At 47.4% G+C, this 17722-nt stretch overlaps 1 protein-coding gene across 1 annotated transcript in view; it reads left to right on the forward strand.

The window, feature by feature from the left end:
- The window catches only part of LOC148019832 (intraflagellar transport protein 172-like), a 324662-nt gene that overhangs the window by 59474 nt on the left and 247466 nt on the right, over nt 1-17722 (forward strand). The window contains exons 10-14 of the mRNA XM_087700018.1: nt 16167-16262; nt 16508-16616; nt 16706-16798; nt 16940-17005; nt 17442-17549. Of these exons, the coding sequence (XP_087556144.1) occupies nt 16167-16262; nt 16508-16616; nt 16706-16798; nt 16940-17005; nt 17442-17549 (472 nt within the window). The remainder of the gene's footprint in view (nt 1-16166; nt 16263-16507; nt 16617-16705; nt 16799-16939; nt 17006-17441; nt 17550-17722) is intronic.

The raw sequence follows: 17722 nt of genomic DNA on the forward strand, positions 1-17722 counted from the left end.
TCAACAGCCGCTGGTGGAAATAGCTTAGGATCCACTCAAGTGGTGCTTTGCACAATGAGATGCAAAGTATGCTACATGCTAAAGAATGCTCATGCAGCAGGTGCCACTTGGACAGTGTCCCTCATGGGGAAATTGTTCACTTGTCCAAGCGCCCTAGTACAAAGATAATGAAATCATGCAATGCAAAGAGAAAGGTACAACAGGAGGGGAGAAGTTGATGTCGAAGAATACTAAGAAGGCTAGGAACCCCCTCTCAACCTGGATGTAGATGGTGAAGAAGGAAGAGGAAGTTGATGTCGAAGACAAAGTGCTGAAGCTTGTAGAATACCAAGAAGGGTAGGAACCCTCTCTCAACCTGGATATAGATGCCGAAGAACGAAGAGGAGCCCGATATTAGTCTTCGTGTGGTGCCGAGAACCATAAGGAATGGAAGAAGATGATAAAGTTGAAGTGGATGAAGCACCCCGCTGGAAGAGCAAGGTAGAAGTCACTGCCATGATAGCATTGAGAGAGATGCTGCACGAGCCGCCTCGGGAGGGGAAACCTGCATGCTGGAAGAAGAGGAAGCACGCCTAGGATGATGAAACCATGAAAGGAACGGTGCGCATCCCCACATCTCTAGCCCAGGTAGGACCAAAGCAATTTGCAAGTTAGCCCTATACTAAAAGAAAAAACCCTGTAAAAGAGATGAGAATTTGCAAACACAGAGGTGAGTGGTGAGATGCTCCAAAGGAAAACTTAACAGAGAGAAAATCTAACTGAAAAGACAATGCAATGAATGTGTATGTATGTGAGTAAATGTAGCAGAAGACTTAAGAATGGAAAAGCTAAGGATAATGAATCCTATGGGCCCGACTCTAAGAGTGCGAAAAATGGACGCTAGACTAACCTAGGGTATCTTAAAGGACTTAGAGACATGCTAGTCTAAGAAGGTGTCTACCATTGCATACGTCTAGTAGCAGGGCTCTGCAAAGGGAACGCTTGGCAAGGTGGAGGGGAAGGTGAGATGGATGCATGAAATGCAACGAGTGGGAATGGACCCTAGAGTGCCCACCAAGCATGCAAGTGTGCAAGGTGGATCCATAGGTAGGGATGAACTGACTAGGCATGGGCATGGTAGCCGTATGAGTAGCTCATTGTGGAGGTGGGATGGGAACACGGGGAGCAAAAGATGGAAATCCGTACGTAGGTGTAACCCAAGGTAAGTGGGATGACGCACCATAAGCCGAGGATGGAATCCCCTGCATTTGAGGGGTCATGTGAGAGGTGAATCTAGGGGTAGTGAGGGGGATGCCATCACAGCCGTCCTAGGTGCTATGGGTATGCTCATTTGTAGAAAGGTGAGAGGCACTGTGTTAAAGGGTGGCATTCCCCCTAACGAATTACCATGGTGCAAAGAGGTAGAGAATGAGGAAGAGAAGGAGAAGGTGCTAGGAGCGGAGATGGAAGATCTAACCCCTAGTTTGTGTGAAGCGGATGTGGAGTGTAATCTGAGATTTTGAAAGGATGAAGGAGATGATCAAGGGTGGAGGTAGAAGAGGATGGGATAGGAGGGAAGTGAGAAGTATGTGTTACATGCTCAAAGGGAACAGAAGTTGTAGATGTACTTGAATTCTATCTGCTTCGTGAGCCCCACTATTAAAGTTCACATATGCAAAGCCATCCGGATCATGCACCTCAAAAGAAGGAACAAGTGAGGGTTTTGATTAATTCAACTCAAAAGGGTGTACAAACTTGACATTGGACCTGGCTGAAATGATGAAGATGGATTGCCAGACGCTCCAAATGCTGTATGTTCTCCATGATCAGAGAGGTGGCCAACCTCACCAATCGGTCCGAATGTGGTAGCAAAGCTTGTAGGAGGGGTGTAAACATTATTGTACTTGTTGCGATAGTACTCCTCAAAGTCCTCCTCTGTCATGTTAGTGAAATCTGAAATAGGAGTAGAAAAAGAAGGTGAAAGTGAAAGTGGAGTGTCATCTTTCTCACTGAGTCCATAATGCTGTTTCAGGGTCTCTAGTGGTGGAGAAGCCTGATAGGACATCATAGGAACTGGAGAAGAAGGTGTCTGGGACATTGTGATTCGGTTACAAGTCTGTATTGTGTGCCTTACACAAAGACTAGCTCTCCACAATATTCCCAGGATACTCTTTACAAGAGCAGTGGCTCTGATACCATGTGAAGAAAACTGCTAGGGTTTGCACTAAGGAAACACAGAGTGTACGACAGAAACACAAAGAGACAGACATAGACATAGAAAGAAAAACTCAAACCCTAAACACAAAACTCAAAACTCAAACCCTAAACGCAAAACTCAAAACACAAACAAAAAAAGGGAAATAATAACACAACTCTGAAGTGAATGAATATTGCAAATGAATATAAGAGTGTATAGATACTCAAGGGTAGAGCAGTGTGTCGGAGAGTGACGTCCACCAGAGACAGATCCCAAGTCTGTGACCACCAGTCGGAGTGTAGGATGGAGAGGATGCAGCAAACACAGGTGTCAGGAGGACCTGGAGCACCACCAAATGCAAGCTAGACAGATGATGAAGAGGGCTGGCTGTAGTCGTCTGGTGTGGAGAAGCTGTCGCGTGATGATGGAGATGGGCTGCCAGCTGTCGCCTACACATTGGAGCAAACGCAGTAGCAGGTGTGGCAGCAGTCTTTGGGGCTTGGATAGCTATGTGTGTGTGGAGTGATGACTGAAATATGCACTCAAGGGTGTGAAACCTACACAGAGAGAATTGGGGCTGAATGGGGGCAGCCTGTCTATTTATAGATGTTAAAGGGTGCCCCAAAGAAGTAGGGTTTTTGGGGGACCATTGAAACTCTCTCGGACCACTCCCCTTTCTAGGGTTTGTCATTAATTAAGTGTGTTTTGGGGCTGTTTTAAGAATGCTAATCAGCTGAAAAGCGTGTTTTAGCTCAATACACTTGCCACTAGCCGGGTTCGATGTGTGATCATCATTGGCTTATTGTGATAGCTGGATCGACGGTAGGGACTATTCTTAACTAGGGGATGACACTGCCATCAGCATCTTCTTTCTTGGCCTTCATGAGCGCTTCACCCCTCTTGTGCGAGATGGGGAGTGTGTTTAAACATGTTATCCAAAGGGACACCATGTTTGCCAAATGGCTCTCAGAAGGCCGCCCATGATACCCATCAGTGAGTGTCATTATCCCTATTGGCTTCACTGACACTCTACCTCGAATAATTAGGATCCTTGTTGGATTTGACTCATGCCTACGCTCACAAAGGAGTATCGGTGATCCTTGGTAGGACATTGGGGCACTTTTTACTCTCCTTATGAGAGGTTTTTTCCCCCAGATTTATTCTCTTTTATTTTATGTGCCTATGTTATATAGTTTGGGTACTTATTATGTTTCACACCTTTTGGGTGTAAGCACACTCTAGCAATCCTAAGGTTTAAGGGTTGTACTTTGTACTTACACCTTACACACTTTGATTATTGCATTGGGAGTCGTGCCTTCACTCTCACACACTCTCTTCACTATTAATTGTACTCTCAGCTGAGCTTCGATCTCTGTGCATTCTCTCACCTCTCACATTTGGTATCAGAGTTGCTCTCACTCAGCTAAGTTGCCACTCCAATGTCAACCTGTGGCCACCAGCTCCAACTGAGCTCCTCGGTTTTTGACAGCAGCTCAGCCACTTGCACTGCCACCACAATGCCTAGTTTGCTGGTCCTCTCCCACCAGTCTCCAGGTGTCTACGGCAGTTGTTGCGCCTCCCGAGAAGTTCACTCACGTCTGCATTCACAGAGAAGTGTTGGTGATCAGTAGGACACGTGGGCACTTTTTACTCTTAGTACGAGAGGTTTTTCCCCCAGACTTATTCTCTTTTTTCGTATGTGCCTCTGTTACACATTTACGGGCACTTATCATGTACGGGTGTGAACACCCCTTACAACCCTAAGGTTTAAGGGTTGTTCTTTGTACTTTTAGATTACACTCGTTCAGTCTATTGCATTGGGTTTCATGCTTCACTCTCCACACTCTCTACTGCACTCTCAACTGAGCTTCGATCCTCTCAACCGCTCACATTTGGTATTAGAGCTGAATTTAGCTGAGTTCAGCTCAGCTCTGGTCTTATCCTTTAGGAGTACCCGTGCGCTACCGTGCACTGTACGTGGTTCCAGAGATCTGCAGCTTGACCTTTTGCCTCACCTGCACTGCTTGCAGTTTGACCTGCTCCGCCCCCAGCACCTGTAGAGCGCTGCCCTCCTGGTGCCTACCCCCCCAATGCTCGCAGCGCTGCCTCCTACGCCCGTCTGGACTCCTGCCCTACTGCTGCTGCCTGGACACTGCCGCCTTCAGCCCCTCCTGCCGCCTTCAACCCGCTGGCGCCGCCTGTTTGAGCAGCCTGCCGCCTCCACTCTGGTCTGCACCGCGATTGCAGCCTGTGAGTCCTGCCACTCCGCCAGTCCGCCACCACCAGTTCCTGCACCTCTGGCCCGTTTGTGCCCTCCATGTAAAATTCAAGGTAAAAGGACATTTTTAATCAATTTTTAATTTCAAATCTTACTTGCAGGAAAAGGATTGTGCCTGGACAACATATCTCTGCATTTACAAGTGACTGGGACACAATTCACGTAGAGATTTTGTGAAATTTTGGGGCTTTTTGTTGTAAATTCAGAGATTGGCAAATGTACTGCAGTCTTAGTCTGAAATAGACTATTTTTGACAATTCTGGGGCAAGAAATTTTGGGGTTTTTGCTTCTACAGTGTTGGTGAGCATTGGATGCACCTTGGACTGCGTGCATTACAGACAGTTTTACAAAGTGTACCTTGGTTGGCTTATTGCAGCAAGCTATTTGCTGTAATTTTTGGAAATTTTGAGATTTCTAGGTTGGTCCAGCTTGGACATTGCTCTTTTACTTCTTTTGGTATTGATTATCATGGCAAATCAGGGTGGTGATATATTTACCTATGTATCCAAGGAGGATAGATTGGATGGTAACAACTACTCACTTTGGCCCTTCATAATGAAGAATGTGCTCATTGTGAAAATTCTTTGGGACTATGTAAGCGGAGAAGAAGTTAGGTCGGAGTTGTGGCTCCTGCTACTCCTCCAGGAGGATGTGGACAACAGGCATCTCAGCCTGTTCAGCCTGCTCCACTTCAGCCACTTCCCCAATGATCAGCAACTCAAAAAGCATGGGATACACGGGATGCACAGGTTTTGTCGCTGATTGCATTGGCAGTTCAACGGTCTATCATCCCTCATATTCGGTCTGTAGCTTCTTCATGAGAAGCCTGGTTAACTTTGGAGCAGATGTTTTTTGGTAAGAATGAGAGCCGCATCTCTTTCTTAAAGAAAGAGCTTGAGACACTGAAGATGGATGAGGGTGATTCTATGCAAGATCACTTGAACAAAATTCAGGACTTGCGAGAGCAGCTTATGAATGCCGATGAGTACTACTCAGATGCATAGCTGATATCTACTACATTGAACTCATTACCGCCCTCGTACTTGGCTTTTTATATGGCCCTAAACCTCGCCATGAGGATTGCCCCACAGCTGATTACTTTTTTTCAGCTAGTTAGTTTGCTTCTAGAGGAGGAGCAAACAAGAAGAAACAGTGGTGTGGATGTCATAGCCTCTGAGCAGGCTGTTATAGCACGATAGAAGGGCTAGGGCAGCCAAGTAAAGAATGCTCCGCAGAGCTCTGGGACTTCAAGCACTTCATAGGATAATAAAAAACAAGGGGGCATGCAAGCCAACAAGGGCAAATGCCATTATTGCAAAAAGCCAGGCCACTACATCACTGAGTGTAGAAAAGCGCATAGCCAAGGAGAAGAAAAAGGAGTCGGGGATGTCTGTTTCTAATGCTCCTTTCACTGCTATTGAGTCAACGTCTTTTGTTGTAGACAGGGACTATTGCTTTTATACATGTAGTTATGACTTTTCTTGGGTTGATAGAGCATTTAGCTCTACTGAGGATGTATGCACTAGGTTGTTTGATAGTTGTGCTTCTAGGCACATCACATCTCGCAGAGATTTATTTGCTTCTGTTGGTGCAACTCCAGTTGGCAAGTTTGTACAGTGTGCCAACAATGCATCATACCCTGTTAGAGGTATTGGGGAGATTGTGCTCACAGCCATTGATGGCACTATTCTCCGCCTATTGGATGCTATGTTTGTGCCAGGTATAAAGAAGAAATTTCTCTCTATTTCTTCTTTGGCACGATGTGGAGTGCAGGTTACCTTTGATGATGACAGATGCATGGTGAGAGATAAGGAACACATGACTTTGGTCTTGACTAATACTCTATGTCATGGGTTATATGAGTCGGATGCTCTTTTAGTTGATCAGTTAGCATACTTAGCATTCACTCTTATTTTTGCTATGTTAGAGGTGGAGTTATGGCATGCTCGCATAGGGCATGTGAACTATGGTAGCTTGATGCTCTTACAGCGTACACAAATGCTAGATGGATTATCTCTTTTGGAGAGACCTCTTGAGCACTTGTGCGAAGGCTGTATTTTGGGGAAAATGCATCGGTTTTCGTTTCCCCGTGATGTTGCTTTTAGAGCCACAGCCAGGTTATAGTTAGTGCACTCAGATGTATGTGGCCCTATGCAGACAAAGCCATTGACTGGATGTTACTATCTTGTGACTTTTATTGATGACTTTACATGCTTCTCTTGGGTCTATTCTTTAGTTTAAAAGTCAGAAGTGTATGATGCATTTTTGGCTTTTGTAGTACTTGTTGAGAATTAATCTAGCTGTAAAGTAAAATCTCTCCGTTCAGACTGAGGGGGGGAATATATGTCCTCTATGTTGAATTCTTTTTTGAAGCGGAAGGGTATTGTTCATCAGTTTACTATTGCTTATACTCCATACTAGAATGGAGTTGCAAAGAGGAAGAATCGGTCACTCATGGAGATGGCCAGATGCATGCTTAAAGCAAAGAGCTTGCCACACAGTTTTTGGATGGAAGCCGTTATGTGTGCTTGCCATGTTTTGAACAGATGCCCCACCAAAGCATTAAAGAATGTTATGCCTTTTGAGGCTTGGAACAGCCGGAAACCTTCTGTTGGGCACTCTCGTACGTTTGAGTTTCTTTCATATGCACACATTCCCCAGGTACTTAGAAAAAAGTTGGATAATAAGGCTGCCAAATGTTTTTTTGTGGGATATAGTAGTGAGAGCAAGGGCTATAGACTATATGATCCTGCCTCTAAAAAGGTATTTGTCAGTAGGGATGTACTCTACTAGGCTGCCCATGATGTATTTGAAGGGCTGCTGCCTATTTCATTTGGTGATCCAGCTGGAGTTTCAGCAAGTGAACTTAATGTTGAGCCGGATGCTCCATTGGAAAATGCAGAAAATCAGCCATTGGCTGATCTGAATATTCAGTAAAGTGCCGAATCTGAAATTCAGCAAGAGCTTATGCATAGTGAGGAGGCAAGACAAATGCCTAGATAGTATTTACAGACTATGAAAGATAGTCATTTGGATGCACCCATGGTTGGTCGTACTAGAAGGCAAACTCGTATGCATGATATTGCACATACCATGGAGTTTATTATGGTAGCAAGCACCCTTGATGATGAGGAGCCTGAATGTTTTGAGGATGCACAACAGAGTGTGCATTGGATGGCAGCAATGCAAGCTGAATTGGATTCTATCACTAAGAATCAAACATGGGATTTGGTGTCTTTGCCCTTTGGAAAAAAAGCCATTGGAACAAAATGGGTCTACAAGCTAAAATGGAATGCAGATGGATCCATTGACAAATATAAGGCAAGGCTTGTAGCTAAAGGCTATGCACAGAAGAAAGGCATTGGCTATGAGGAGACATTTGTTCCTACCTGCCGAATGACGAGCATCAGGTCTATTGTTGCTTTGGCTGCCCATTATGGATGGACAGTGCATCAGTTAGATATTAAAACTGCATTTTTACATGGGGAACTTCACGAGGAAAAATATATACAGCAGCCTATTGGTTTTACAATTGAGGGATCCGAACACTTGGTTTACAAGCTAAAAAAAGCTTTATATGGTTTGAAACAAGCTCCTAGAGCTTGGTATGCAAAGATAGATGGCTTTTTTGCTCAGCCAAGGGTTTATAAATAGCTCATCTGAGTCTAGCCTTTACTTACATAAAGAGGGGGGATCCATGCTGATCATTTGTCTATATGTTGATAATCTTTTGCTTATAGGGACACATGTTGATTAGATTTCAGCATTCAAACAAAATTTGCAGCAGACCTTTGAAATGTCAGACTTGGGGTCTTTGCATTATTACTTAGGCATTCAGTTCATACATGATGCTAGAGGTATTAGTTTATCACAGTCAAGATACATTGGTAAACTTCTTGAGAAGTTTGGCTTACAGGATTGCAAGCCAGTTTGTACACCAATGGAACCTAGACTAAAACTGTCATTACATGATGACAGTGATTGGTTTGATATACACACATATGCTCCAGCAATTGTATGTCTTATTTAACTATGCATCACTAGGCCGGATATACAGTTTGCAGTTTCAGCCCTGAGTAGATATATGCATCAGCCACACATGTCACATTGGCAAGCTGTTAAGCATGTCTTTCGTTACTTGCAGGGTACTAGATCTCTTGGATTGCTTTATGCCAAGGGGGGACCATTGCAGTTACATGCTTATAGTGATTCTGATTGGGCTAGTGATTATGATTCACATCACTCCACTAGTGGCAATTCTTTTTTTTGTTGGCTCATCTTGTATATCTTGGCTTAACAAGAAACAATCCACTGTTGCCTGCCACATCGTCATGTGAAGTTGAATATAAGGCAGCTTTCACTACCACAGTTGAATGTGTATGGATTTTTTTTTGCAAATAAAATGTGGCTGATGTTATTACTCGAAAAGACAGATTACAACGGGATGCTCATGCTCGACAGACAAGTTGGAGCTAGCGCAAGGTCATAAATAAATCATGTGTACAAGCCTCTCAAGGCGGTCTAGTGGGGATGGGGGCAAGAAGCCATTGGGGGGGGGGGGGGAGTGTATCGCCATTTGGGGCTGCTTGGCTGCATCATCAAGAATAGGTCCTGGCCGCTCCAAGTACGCATGAAATGAAAACATAGCTCCTGATGAGCTCGAGACTCGCCCTGCACCTGGTCCCATCGGCCGCGGAGGGAGTAGATGATGGAGGTCCAGACCTCTGCCAAAGGCGCGTTGTAGTGAAAGCCTCTCCCCCCCAGAAACCTCCTGACACCGTGCCTTCCAGATGTGCCATCGAATATGACTCCCTATGATCTCCCATACCTCAGAGTGGTCTGCTATGGATTCCAGTATTTGGCAGATGGGAAGTGCCTCGAAACCGACCACTGTGCAAGATGCATCCTCAATGATGAAGATCGTGTCCTGCATCCCAGCCTCATACAAAAGGTGACGGCCCTGGCTGACTGCCTCCCAGCAGAAAGCTCCCTTGAGATACATTGCAGGCTGGGTGCTATACGACGGAGAATGTGGTATGCTCCTCTCAACACGAGCTGTGCTGCCTCACGCGACCAAAGGCAATGCTTTGGAGTGTCCAGAATCTGTTGTGTACAACGTTTACAACCTCCATCCTTCTCCATTTGGTCTAACCAACTCCCCACCGCTAGGCCTTCATGTGCCAACAGGCATAAGAAGTATGAAACCCCCCTCCATCTCCAGTTGTCCTATAGGCTGTGACAGAGGGTCCGTGGAAAAGCATCCGTGATGCTGTGCTCCGCCCAGTACTTGCTACGTGAAGGCACCCAGCCTATGTCCTCCTGCATCACTGTGTGTCTGCCAATCCTGGCTATGTACTCCAGGAATCTTGGTGGCTTCTTGGCGACTGGAGTGGCCAGCCATAGCCACTCTCTAGGGTCCCACTCTAGCTCATCAAGTGGCTTGCCCTCCCAAATCCAGAGGCGCCACTCTCGGAGCTCCTCTCAGAACACATAAGGGTCCAGGCGGCATGTCTTTCCTTGAAGGCCAACCACCTGAATGCTCCTCCAGAAAAAGACACATAACCCCTCATCCTGCTACCTTATGTAAAGGACCAGACGCCCCCCCTCCTGCACGGTGAACAAAGTCCCATGTGGGGCGTTGCCCACGCTACTTGCCACCTCTGGGGGGATGCCTATTGGTGAAAACCTACGGCCCATATCTCATTGGGCTCTATTGGCTCTCGTATTGGGGGTCAAGCCACTCTTGAGAAACTGCTCCATCAATCTCCCTTCTACTCAACTCAACTCTTTGGCAACCTGATGCCCGCTACAACACCTCCTGGTCCACCATCCTGTACACCTTCTGCCATGTCCTGATGATATGAGCCGGGCCGGCCTCCCAACCAACCCATTGGATGTGGGGGTGCTCGCCAATCTGTATGCCATCCCGCTCTCTGACCTGGGGGTTCCAGATCACTGGTTGGTGGTCTATCTCCTTCTGGCATACTTGGGGACTCTGAATTAGGGCCTTACAGAGGCCTTGTCACACAAACTATGCGTAGGAAGGAGGATTTGGGGGGTGTGATCTGGGCCATCGTGAAGATCCATCTCAAGGACGGCCTCCAATCACTTCCAAGCCTCAGTCTACGCTCCTGGAGACCCTGCCGCAATAGGACCTTCGATGTTTGCCCTCTTGGTATGAGACCACAGACTACTAGCTTGCCCAAAAGGGCCAGACTCTGATACTCTGGGTCTCTAATCCCAAGCCCTCCCTCTGCTGATGCCGGATGGTCGTCGCCCATGCTACCTTGGGCCGGGAGTCCTTGGAACCGCCGTTTGACCCGACGCATAGAAAATTCTGCACTAGGCGGTGAAGTTGAGCTACACAGGATGAAGAGAAGAACCAACACGAGGCGATGTATCAAGCTGTCGCTAGGAGGACGTGGGTAACCACAAGGGCTTGGCCCGCTAGGGAAAGGCGAGTTGTACTTCAAATAGAGTTGAGGACTAGAAGAAGCTGTCGAGCAGAAGTGATGTCGAGTCCCATATGGAGTTCTACGTAATAGACAGTCTGCCCTCTGTACACCCATCTAAATCCCAAGTGGAGGCCCCTCTGTGCTAGAGTCCAGGTCTATCAGGAAACCAACTGACTTTCGCCAGTTGATTTTCGCTCCTGCTGCAATGCAAAACACCTTGAGAGCTAGTCTCACTCTCTCTAGCATCAACTCATCGTCCTCTATGTAGAGTACTGTATTATTTGCATACTTTGCGTCTAACAGCTTCGTCTCCTCTCTCACCAAAAGTCGGAGGCCACGTAACCCGCTTGCACGTGACCTGAGGAAGTGCGACATCGCCTCTGCAAAGAGTAGGAACAGATATAGAGCTAGAGGGCAGTCTTCTGGACCGATCTCTCCAGCCGAAACTTCTCCCCTCGCCTGCCACCTATGAGAACCTTGCTGGTAGCCGATCTGTAAAGTGCGGAGACCCCTTGGATCCATGCCTGGGGGAAGGCCAACCTTACCATGGTGCTCTCTAAGAAGTCCCAGTCAACCGTGTCATAGGCGCTCTCGAAATCCAAGAGTAGTACTGCCAATATCTGACCATTGTGCTGGGCCCACTGTCGTCTCAAAGAAGGTGAAGACATTGTCTAGGATGCTCCTATCTTGGACAAAGGCTATCTATGTGTCATTAATGATGTCTGCACAGGGCGGAGTCGCCTACCAATCGTCTTTGCCAGTGCCTTGTAGGCTTCTGACAACAGGGTGATCGGTCTCCATTGGGATAGTGCCAACTAGTCTTCCCCTTTGGGGAGGAGATTGATAAGACTTGCCGATAGACTTCCTGGCATCCTTCTTGAGTTGAAAATCTCCTGGAAGGCCAACAGTAACAGGTCCTTCACCACCTCCCAGTAGGTAGTGAAGAAGGCCTTAGAAAGGCAATCCTCTCCTAGGGATTTTTTACCCATCTAGTGCATGGAAGGCCTCCTCAAGTTCCTTCTCTGTGAAGGGGTCTAGGAGGGAGCGTCCCATCTCCTCTGTGACGAGGGATAGGATGTGATTCCAGACCCGCTGTCTACATCGTTGTTCTCTGTCTGGGGAAAAGGTGTCTATAATAGTCAGTGGCAAGCTCCATCACCTCAGTTGGGTTAGAGTGAATTCTCCCATACTGATCCCGAAGACTGCGTATCTGCTCTCCTGAGGTGCAGGGCTGATGCACCTAAAAAACTCTATGCACATCGTGTCCCCCTTCCTCGGCCAAAAGGCTGCTGAGGTGTGCAATGAAAACTCTGAGCGCCTGTCCTCTAGGCCAACGAGGGTTGCTCGTGCGCGTAGCTCCTGTGCGAGGAGGGTGGGATCCCCTGGTGCCTCTTGTATTAGTCTCTGGGTGGCTGCTAGGTCCCGCCGGAGGGCTCTCTCCTCCTCCCAGCTCTGCTGCCTAGCTTGTAGGGCTGCCTCCTGGCAGATACTGCCCGACTCGGATAGGACCTTTGTAACCTCCTCTGTGATGGGGTCCCTCCTACCCCACTCCCTAGTCCAAATCTGCTCAATCTGTCTCTTCATCTCCTCCCTCCTATAGATAGAATCTGGGATCCGACAAGATCGTGTGTCTAGGGTAGAGGTTGGGGCATTGAGTGTCAGGAGAACCGGGTAGTACTCAAACAAAGTGGTGCTAGCCAATTGCCCTACTTGGCCTCCGTGAGAGCATCCCCACTCTCCCATATAAAACCTGTCCAGCCGCTCCAGCAAAACACCACCTAGCTGCTTATATTCCAAGGAGAAGTCCAGCAATCTCTCCCTCCTATGGAAAGCTGGGTGTCTCCAAACATCGCATGCTGCTATTGCCAATAATAAGACCTCCCATGCCTCTGGCTCCTCCCTAGCCATGCCTTGGTAATTTTTACCTCTGCCTTGCTGGTCCTCTAAGGCCTCCAGGTTGTTGAAGTCTCCTCCAACAATCCAGGAGTCCACCTCTGGGAGTCTTGCTGCAATCTCTGCCTAGAACCTACTGCATGCCCTAACCTCAGTAGGGGCATAGACATTGAGGACTCCAAGGCACGAGTCCCCAATATCCAATCCGATGCATAGAATCCTCCCTGCCACAATCGTCTCGTGGTCTCGTACATAGGCAGTGAGGCTCGGACCAATAGAGGTGCATACGCCTTCACTCCTACCATGGGCAGCGATGGTGTGCTTCTAGTAGTAGGTGTGTGAACTACCTGGGAGTATCTTCCCTACCCGTTGGGCCTAGGCGTGCGTAAGCTTGTGCTCCTACAAAAGTAAGATGTCGATCTGTCTGGCAAGGGCAAGCTCGAGCTCTTGGCGAACAATCAACTTCCTGGAACCACGTGCCCCGCTGTAGTGGAGGCTCTTCACATTCCAAGATGCAAGATATAAACTCATGGGGAAACATGTGACTGACCGAACAGGCATCTGTTCGCTGTGGAAGCTGCTGACAAGGAAGAAGAGCTATGATGCATGCGGATACGATTTGCTGCAAGCCTGGATAGTGAACTCCATTTCCCCATGGTAGCCCTTGGGCGAACCATGGGGGTGATAGATGTACTTGGTGGCACCCCCACAACATCTATCAGCCAGGCTTAGAGGCGTGACTCTATACACTCGTAGAAAGGGGCCGTGTGTGCTAGGGGCCACTCGATCATATCCATAGGAGCTCTCCATTGCGGAGAGGCTAGAAAGATAATGCTCAGATGTGGGACCTTGGCCCCAACCCATGGCCCTAGCCCACCAGTTAATGCCCATCATGGAACCAGGCCACTGTTGGGAGAAGAGTGCTAGTTCTCCTCCTCTGATCCACTGGGAGATATGGTCTGGCACTTGGCTGTTGATCTCCTCCTCTATCTCTGCCATCGTCAAATCTCTTGTCTGAGCGGTCTGAAGGAAGAAAGCGTAGTTTGGTCCATCTGGTGGTGCTAGTAGATGGACCTTGCGGCTCCTTGACTTGCGTACCATGAAGATTCCCACCTCCAGAGGTAGTGGAAACTCTCTGCGCTTTGCAACTTGCAGGTAAGACCATGGACCACGGCGAAAAAACTCCTGTGGTAGCTGCTACGCTTGTCTCGGGAAAGTGTTATGGGCGGCATGGATAGATGAGCTGGTGATTGTGTGGGGGGGGGGGGGGTAGGCTGCTGGTGAGTGGAGGATATCAACCTATTGGGCCCCTCACCGCCTGTTGGGGGGAGGGGGGGTCACTTGAACTGGATGGTCGGAGGGGGGGAATGGTGAGGAGGGGGATGATCGAGGGATGGTGGGGTGGTCGGAGGCAGAAGGCGGGTGTGGGGGGGGGAACTGGTGGCTATGGAGGGGGGGGGGCTATGGACTAGGGTCGGGGAGGGGAACCGTGGGGAGGAAGGGGGGGGGGAGGGTGTGGGAGATGTGGGCCCTTGGGTGAGGTGGCCTGTGACGCCTCCATAGGGGGTGGATGTGGAGGCCTGTGGTCCTGCCGGGTGGGGGGACTGGTGGCTATGGAGGGGGGGGGTTGTGGACTAGGGTCGGGGAGGGGAACCGTGGGGAGGAGGGGGGGGAGGGTGTGGGAGATGTGGGCCCTTGGGTGAGGTGGCCTGTGACGCCTCCATAGGGGGTGGATGTGGAGGCCTGTGGTCCTGGCTGTGTTTGAGGGGTTGACTGCGGCCCCCTTGCCGAGGGCCTGTCGGCGAAGCTGCCTTGGCTCCGAAGCGAGTATAGTCTGCTGCTTGATGCTCAAAGTCATGGCAACACAAGTACTACCTTGGTTGCCTAGTCACAATAACTTGCTGCGTGAAGGAGTGTTCTCCTACCTCGATCTCTAGAAATTGTGGTATATTCTTTGTCTTTGTCACTGCTACCCGTACCTTTGGGACTCCTGTAGCCGTCACTGCGTCCACGAAGGAGGTGGGAAGGACAATACTGAAGAGTTGTTTAAAGTCCTCCACTAACTGGCGCTACTCTATTGCCAGTCCAAGGAAGAGTAGGGTGGCCAGATGTCTAAGGAATCTGTTTTTAAGCGCGAATGCCTCCACTGTGAAGCCATTGTACGAGGGAACCATGTAGATGACCCCCTTCGTGGAAGCATAGGGTGAGCTAGCCAGTAGTTCATGGGCTGGGTCTGCCGAGGTGAGTCGTACCATGAAAATGCCTTGACCTATGAGAACTGCCTCCACGATCTGTGCAGTGCCAATGCGCAATGTGGAGTGAAGCCAATCCCGAAGCGAGTGTCCTACAACTTGACCAAAGATTGCTGTTTCTTTTAGCTCTAGCTCTGTGGCACGGACGGCTAAGAGCTGTTCCTCAGAGAGGACGATGCGCAAGGTGTTTGATTGGGGGGCACTCACAGAGTGCACCGGCGTCTGACCAGATGTTTCCATTGCGCGTCCCTGCTAAGAACCTACCAATCATGCTGTGTCGTCGGAGGGGGGAGTGTTGTTGCAAATGGAGGGAGCAAGAGGGGGGGGGGATTCTGTTTTCCGGCGGTGGAAAAAGTGTTGGACTCCACTGGTGGCTCAGCCGCAAGGCGAGGGATGCGGGGGCAGCGTGGGGGGGGCAGTTCCAGGCATGGGCCGTGCAGGGATTCCTGGCTGCCAGCAAGGCAGGTGGGGGTGTGAAGTGTGAGGAGAAGAAGCTCATCGTGGTGGCCAGGAAGGGGGGGGGGGGGGGGCGACGGCTGCCGCGAGGAGGGGGAAGCGTGACGGCGGCCACACGGGAGGAGGGAGGCGCAGTAAAGTTGTTTGCTAATGGCACAAACTCTAGACGGATGATGCCTAGCTTAACTTGCTTCCTGTTGAAGTGGTCATGTACACCAAGGTGCTGCCTTCATTGATTGATGATGGGGTTACCAGCTAGTACGATAGCACTCTGGTTGTTGCAGAAGATGCTGGTTGGTCTTAGGATGTTTTCAATGATTTGATTCACCCTCATTGTAGGGATGATAAGTGGTACTGATGCATAGTTGAGTTCCAATGGCTTGGAATAAATAAGTCCAAAACTTCAAGATGAACTTGGAATCTCTATGGCTGGCTATATACTTTGCCACTCCATGAAGTTTGTTTGGCATTATATACAACCTGTTGGATTTTCAAATGTGATCGTGTCTTTGGTTTGTATTTCACCAAGTTTTGTCTTTAAGTAATGCTAGAATGCTATGAAATTGAGAATATGCAGATGTAATGTAATAATGAAACTAGAGAATAACTGAAAATGAAAGGGGCCAACATGGTAAATAACTTTTTACTATTTACAGCATTGTGGAAACAGATGATGTCTGGGAAGACCTGGGTCGACAGGAAATAAAACATTTGTATACTGTTTCTGCTCTAGCATGGAAACCTGATGGGAGGTGGTTGGACAGCTTCTCATTTTTTACTTGCATCTAACAGTTATTCTCATTTTTCTGTAATATGAACATGACATGTGTTTTACTTGAACTAACACCAAACCATATTATTTATTTTTCTTGTCATAAGTTTCTGGAAGTTAAGAGAAACAGAAAAGAAAACTCACTGTCTCTATTCTAAACTTCTAAATTGACCTGTATGCGATGCATGTTAGAGTAATTGCTTGATATTTTGGACCACACAGCAGCCAACTTGCAGTTGGCAGCCTTTGTGGAAATGTGGATGTCTTTGATACATACTTGCGAAGGCAAAGATACAGTGATAAATTTGAGTTCACCTACATTTCTGAGAATAAGGTAAATGGTATGAGGTCTTGAAAGCAACCTATTGGCTGAAGAGGGTTTGCAAGGATTCACGTTGAGCCTTGGAATATTTCATGATGTAGGTTATTCTAACACAGTTTTCACCCTACACACGTATGCTGCTGCAGTCTCAGTTTGGATGGGATATACTTAAAATCAACATATACATGGACCAGGCATTATTCTTTTTAGGAATATACACGATTTCTTAATTCAAGTTTGTTCTTAATCATTGGTTTTGTTTTGTTAAACTTCTGTGTCAACTAAGACTGCTTTAAGGACGCCTGATAACTGATTCATTTGTACTTTATTGACAGTATCTGGTTGCTCACACTGAAACGACATTGTTGCTTGGAAACCTTGAAAACTGCAAGCTATCAGAGGTTATAAGTGATTCATACATCGCTCTTTCTCTTTCTGAAACATTGCATCAGTTATTTTGGAGATGATCGCTCTGCTGTTGTCTGTCTGTCTCTTCTCTTATTTGTTGTTTATAGATGAAGTATCATGTTCTTCACAACAAGATTTCACCACTCTTATGCACATAACAAATCACAAGGCAAATTGCATTCAGAAAAATGTCTGTGACTTAAGTTGTGACACTGTACAAGGGAGTGAGATATATTAATGGAATTGAGTCGTTTGGTTGATATTCCATATGGATTCCCAACTGGAAACGTCAATATTGGATTTTTGCTTTTGAGAATAGATTATTCTTCCTATACAGCATTTATGGAGGTCTAACATTTGAATTATGATATAGTTTGGCAACATTGTTTTCACATTTTTTAATTGCAGTTTCTGCATATTTTTATGCAGATCTTGTGGCATGGAAGTGGTAATGAAAAATTTATAAGCGACAATCCTCATGTATGTTTGATTCATGATAATGGGGAACTCTTTGCAGTTGAGTATGGTAGTAATGAGGTACTCATCACAGTTCAGATGGATCATATTCAGGAGGCTTTAATTAGTCTTCGTCTAGACAGAAATTACTCATCTGCACAGGCTTTGAGAACTGGAATTAATAGATTGGCTTATCTACTTGATTTACAAACTATGCAAGTTGTAGACCTTACGAGGCAAGTCTTTCAGATGCA

This window comes from Lygodium microphyllum, chromosome 19, assembly GCF_053477565.2.
Source record: "Lygodium microphyllum isolate KBCC chromosome 19, Lygodium_microphyllum_v1.1.10, whole genome shotgun sequence".
Lineage (NCBI taxonomy): Eukaryota > Viridiplantae > Streptophyta > Polypodiopsida > Schizaeales > Lygodiaceae > Lygodium > Lygodium microphyllum.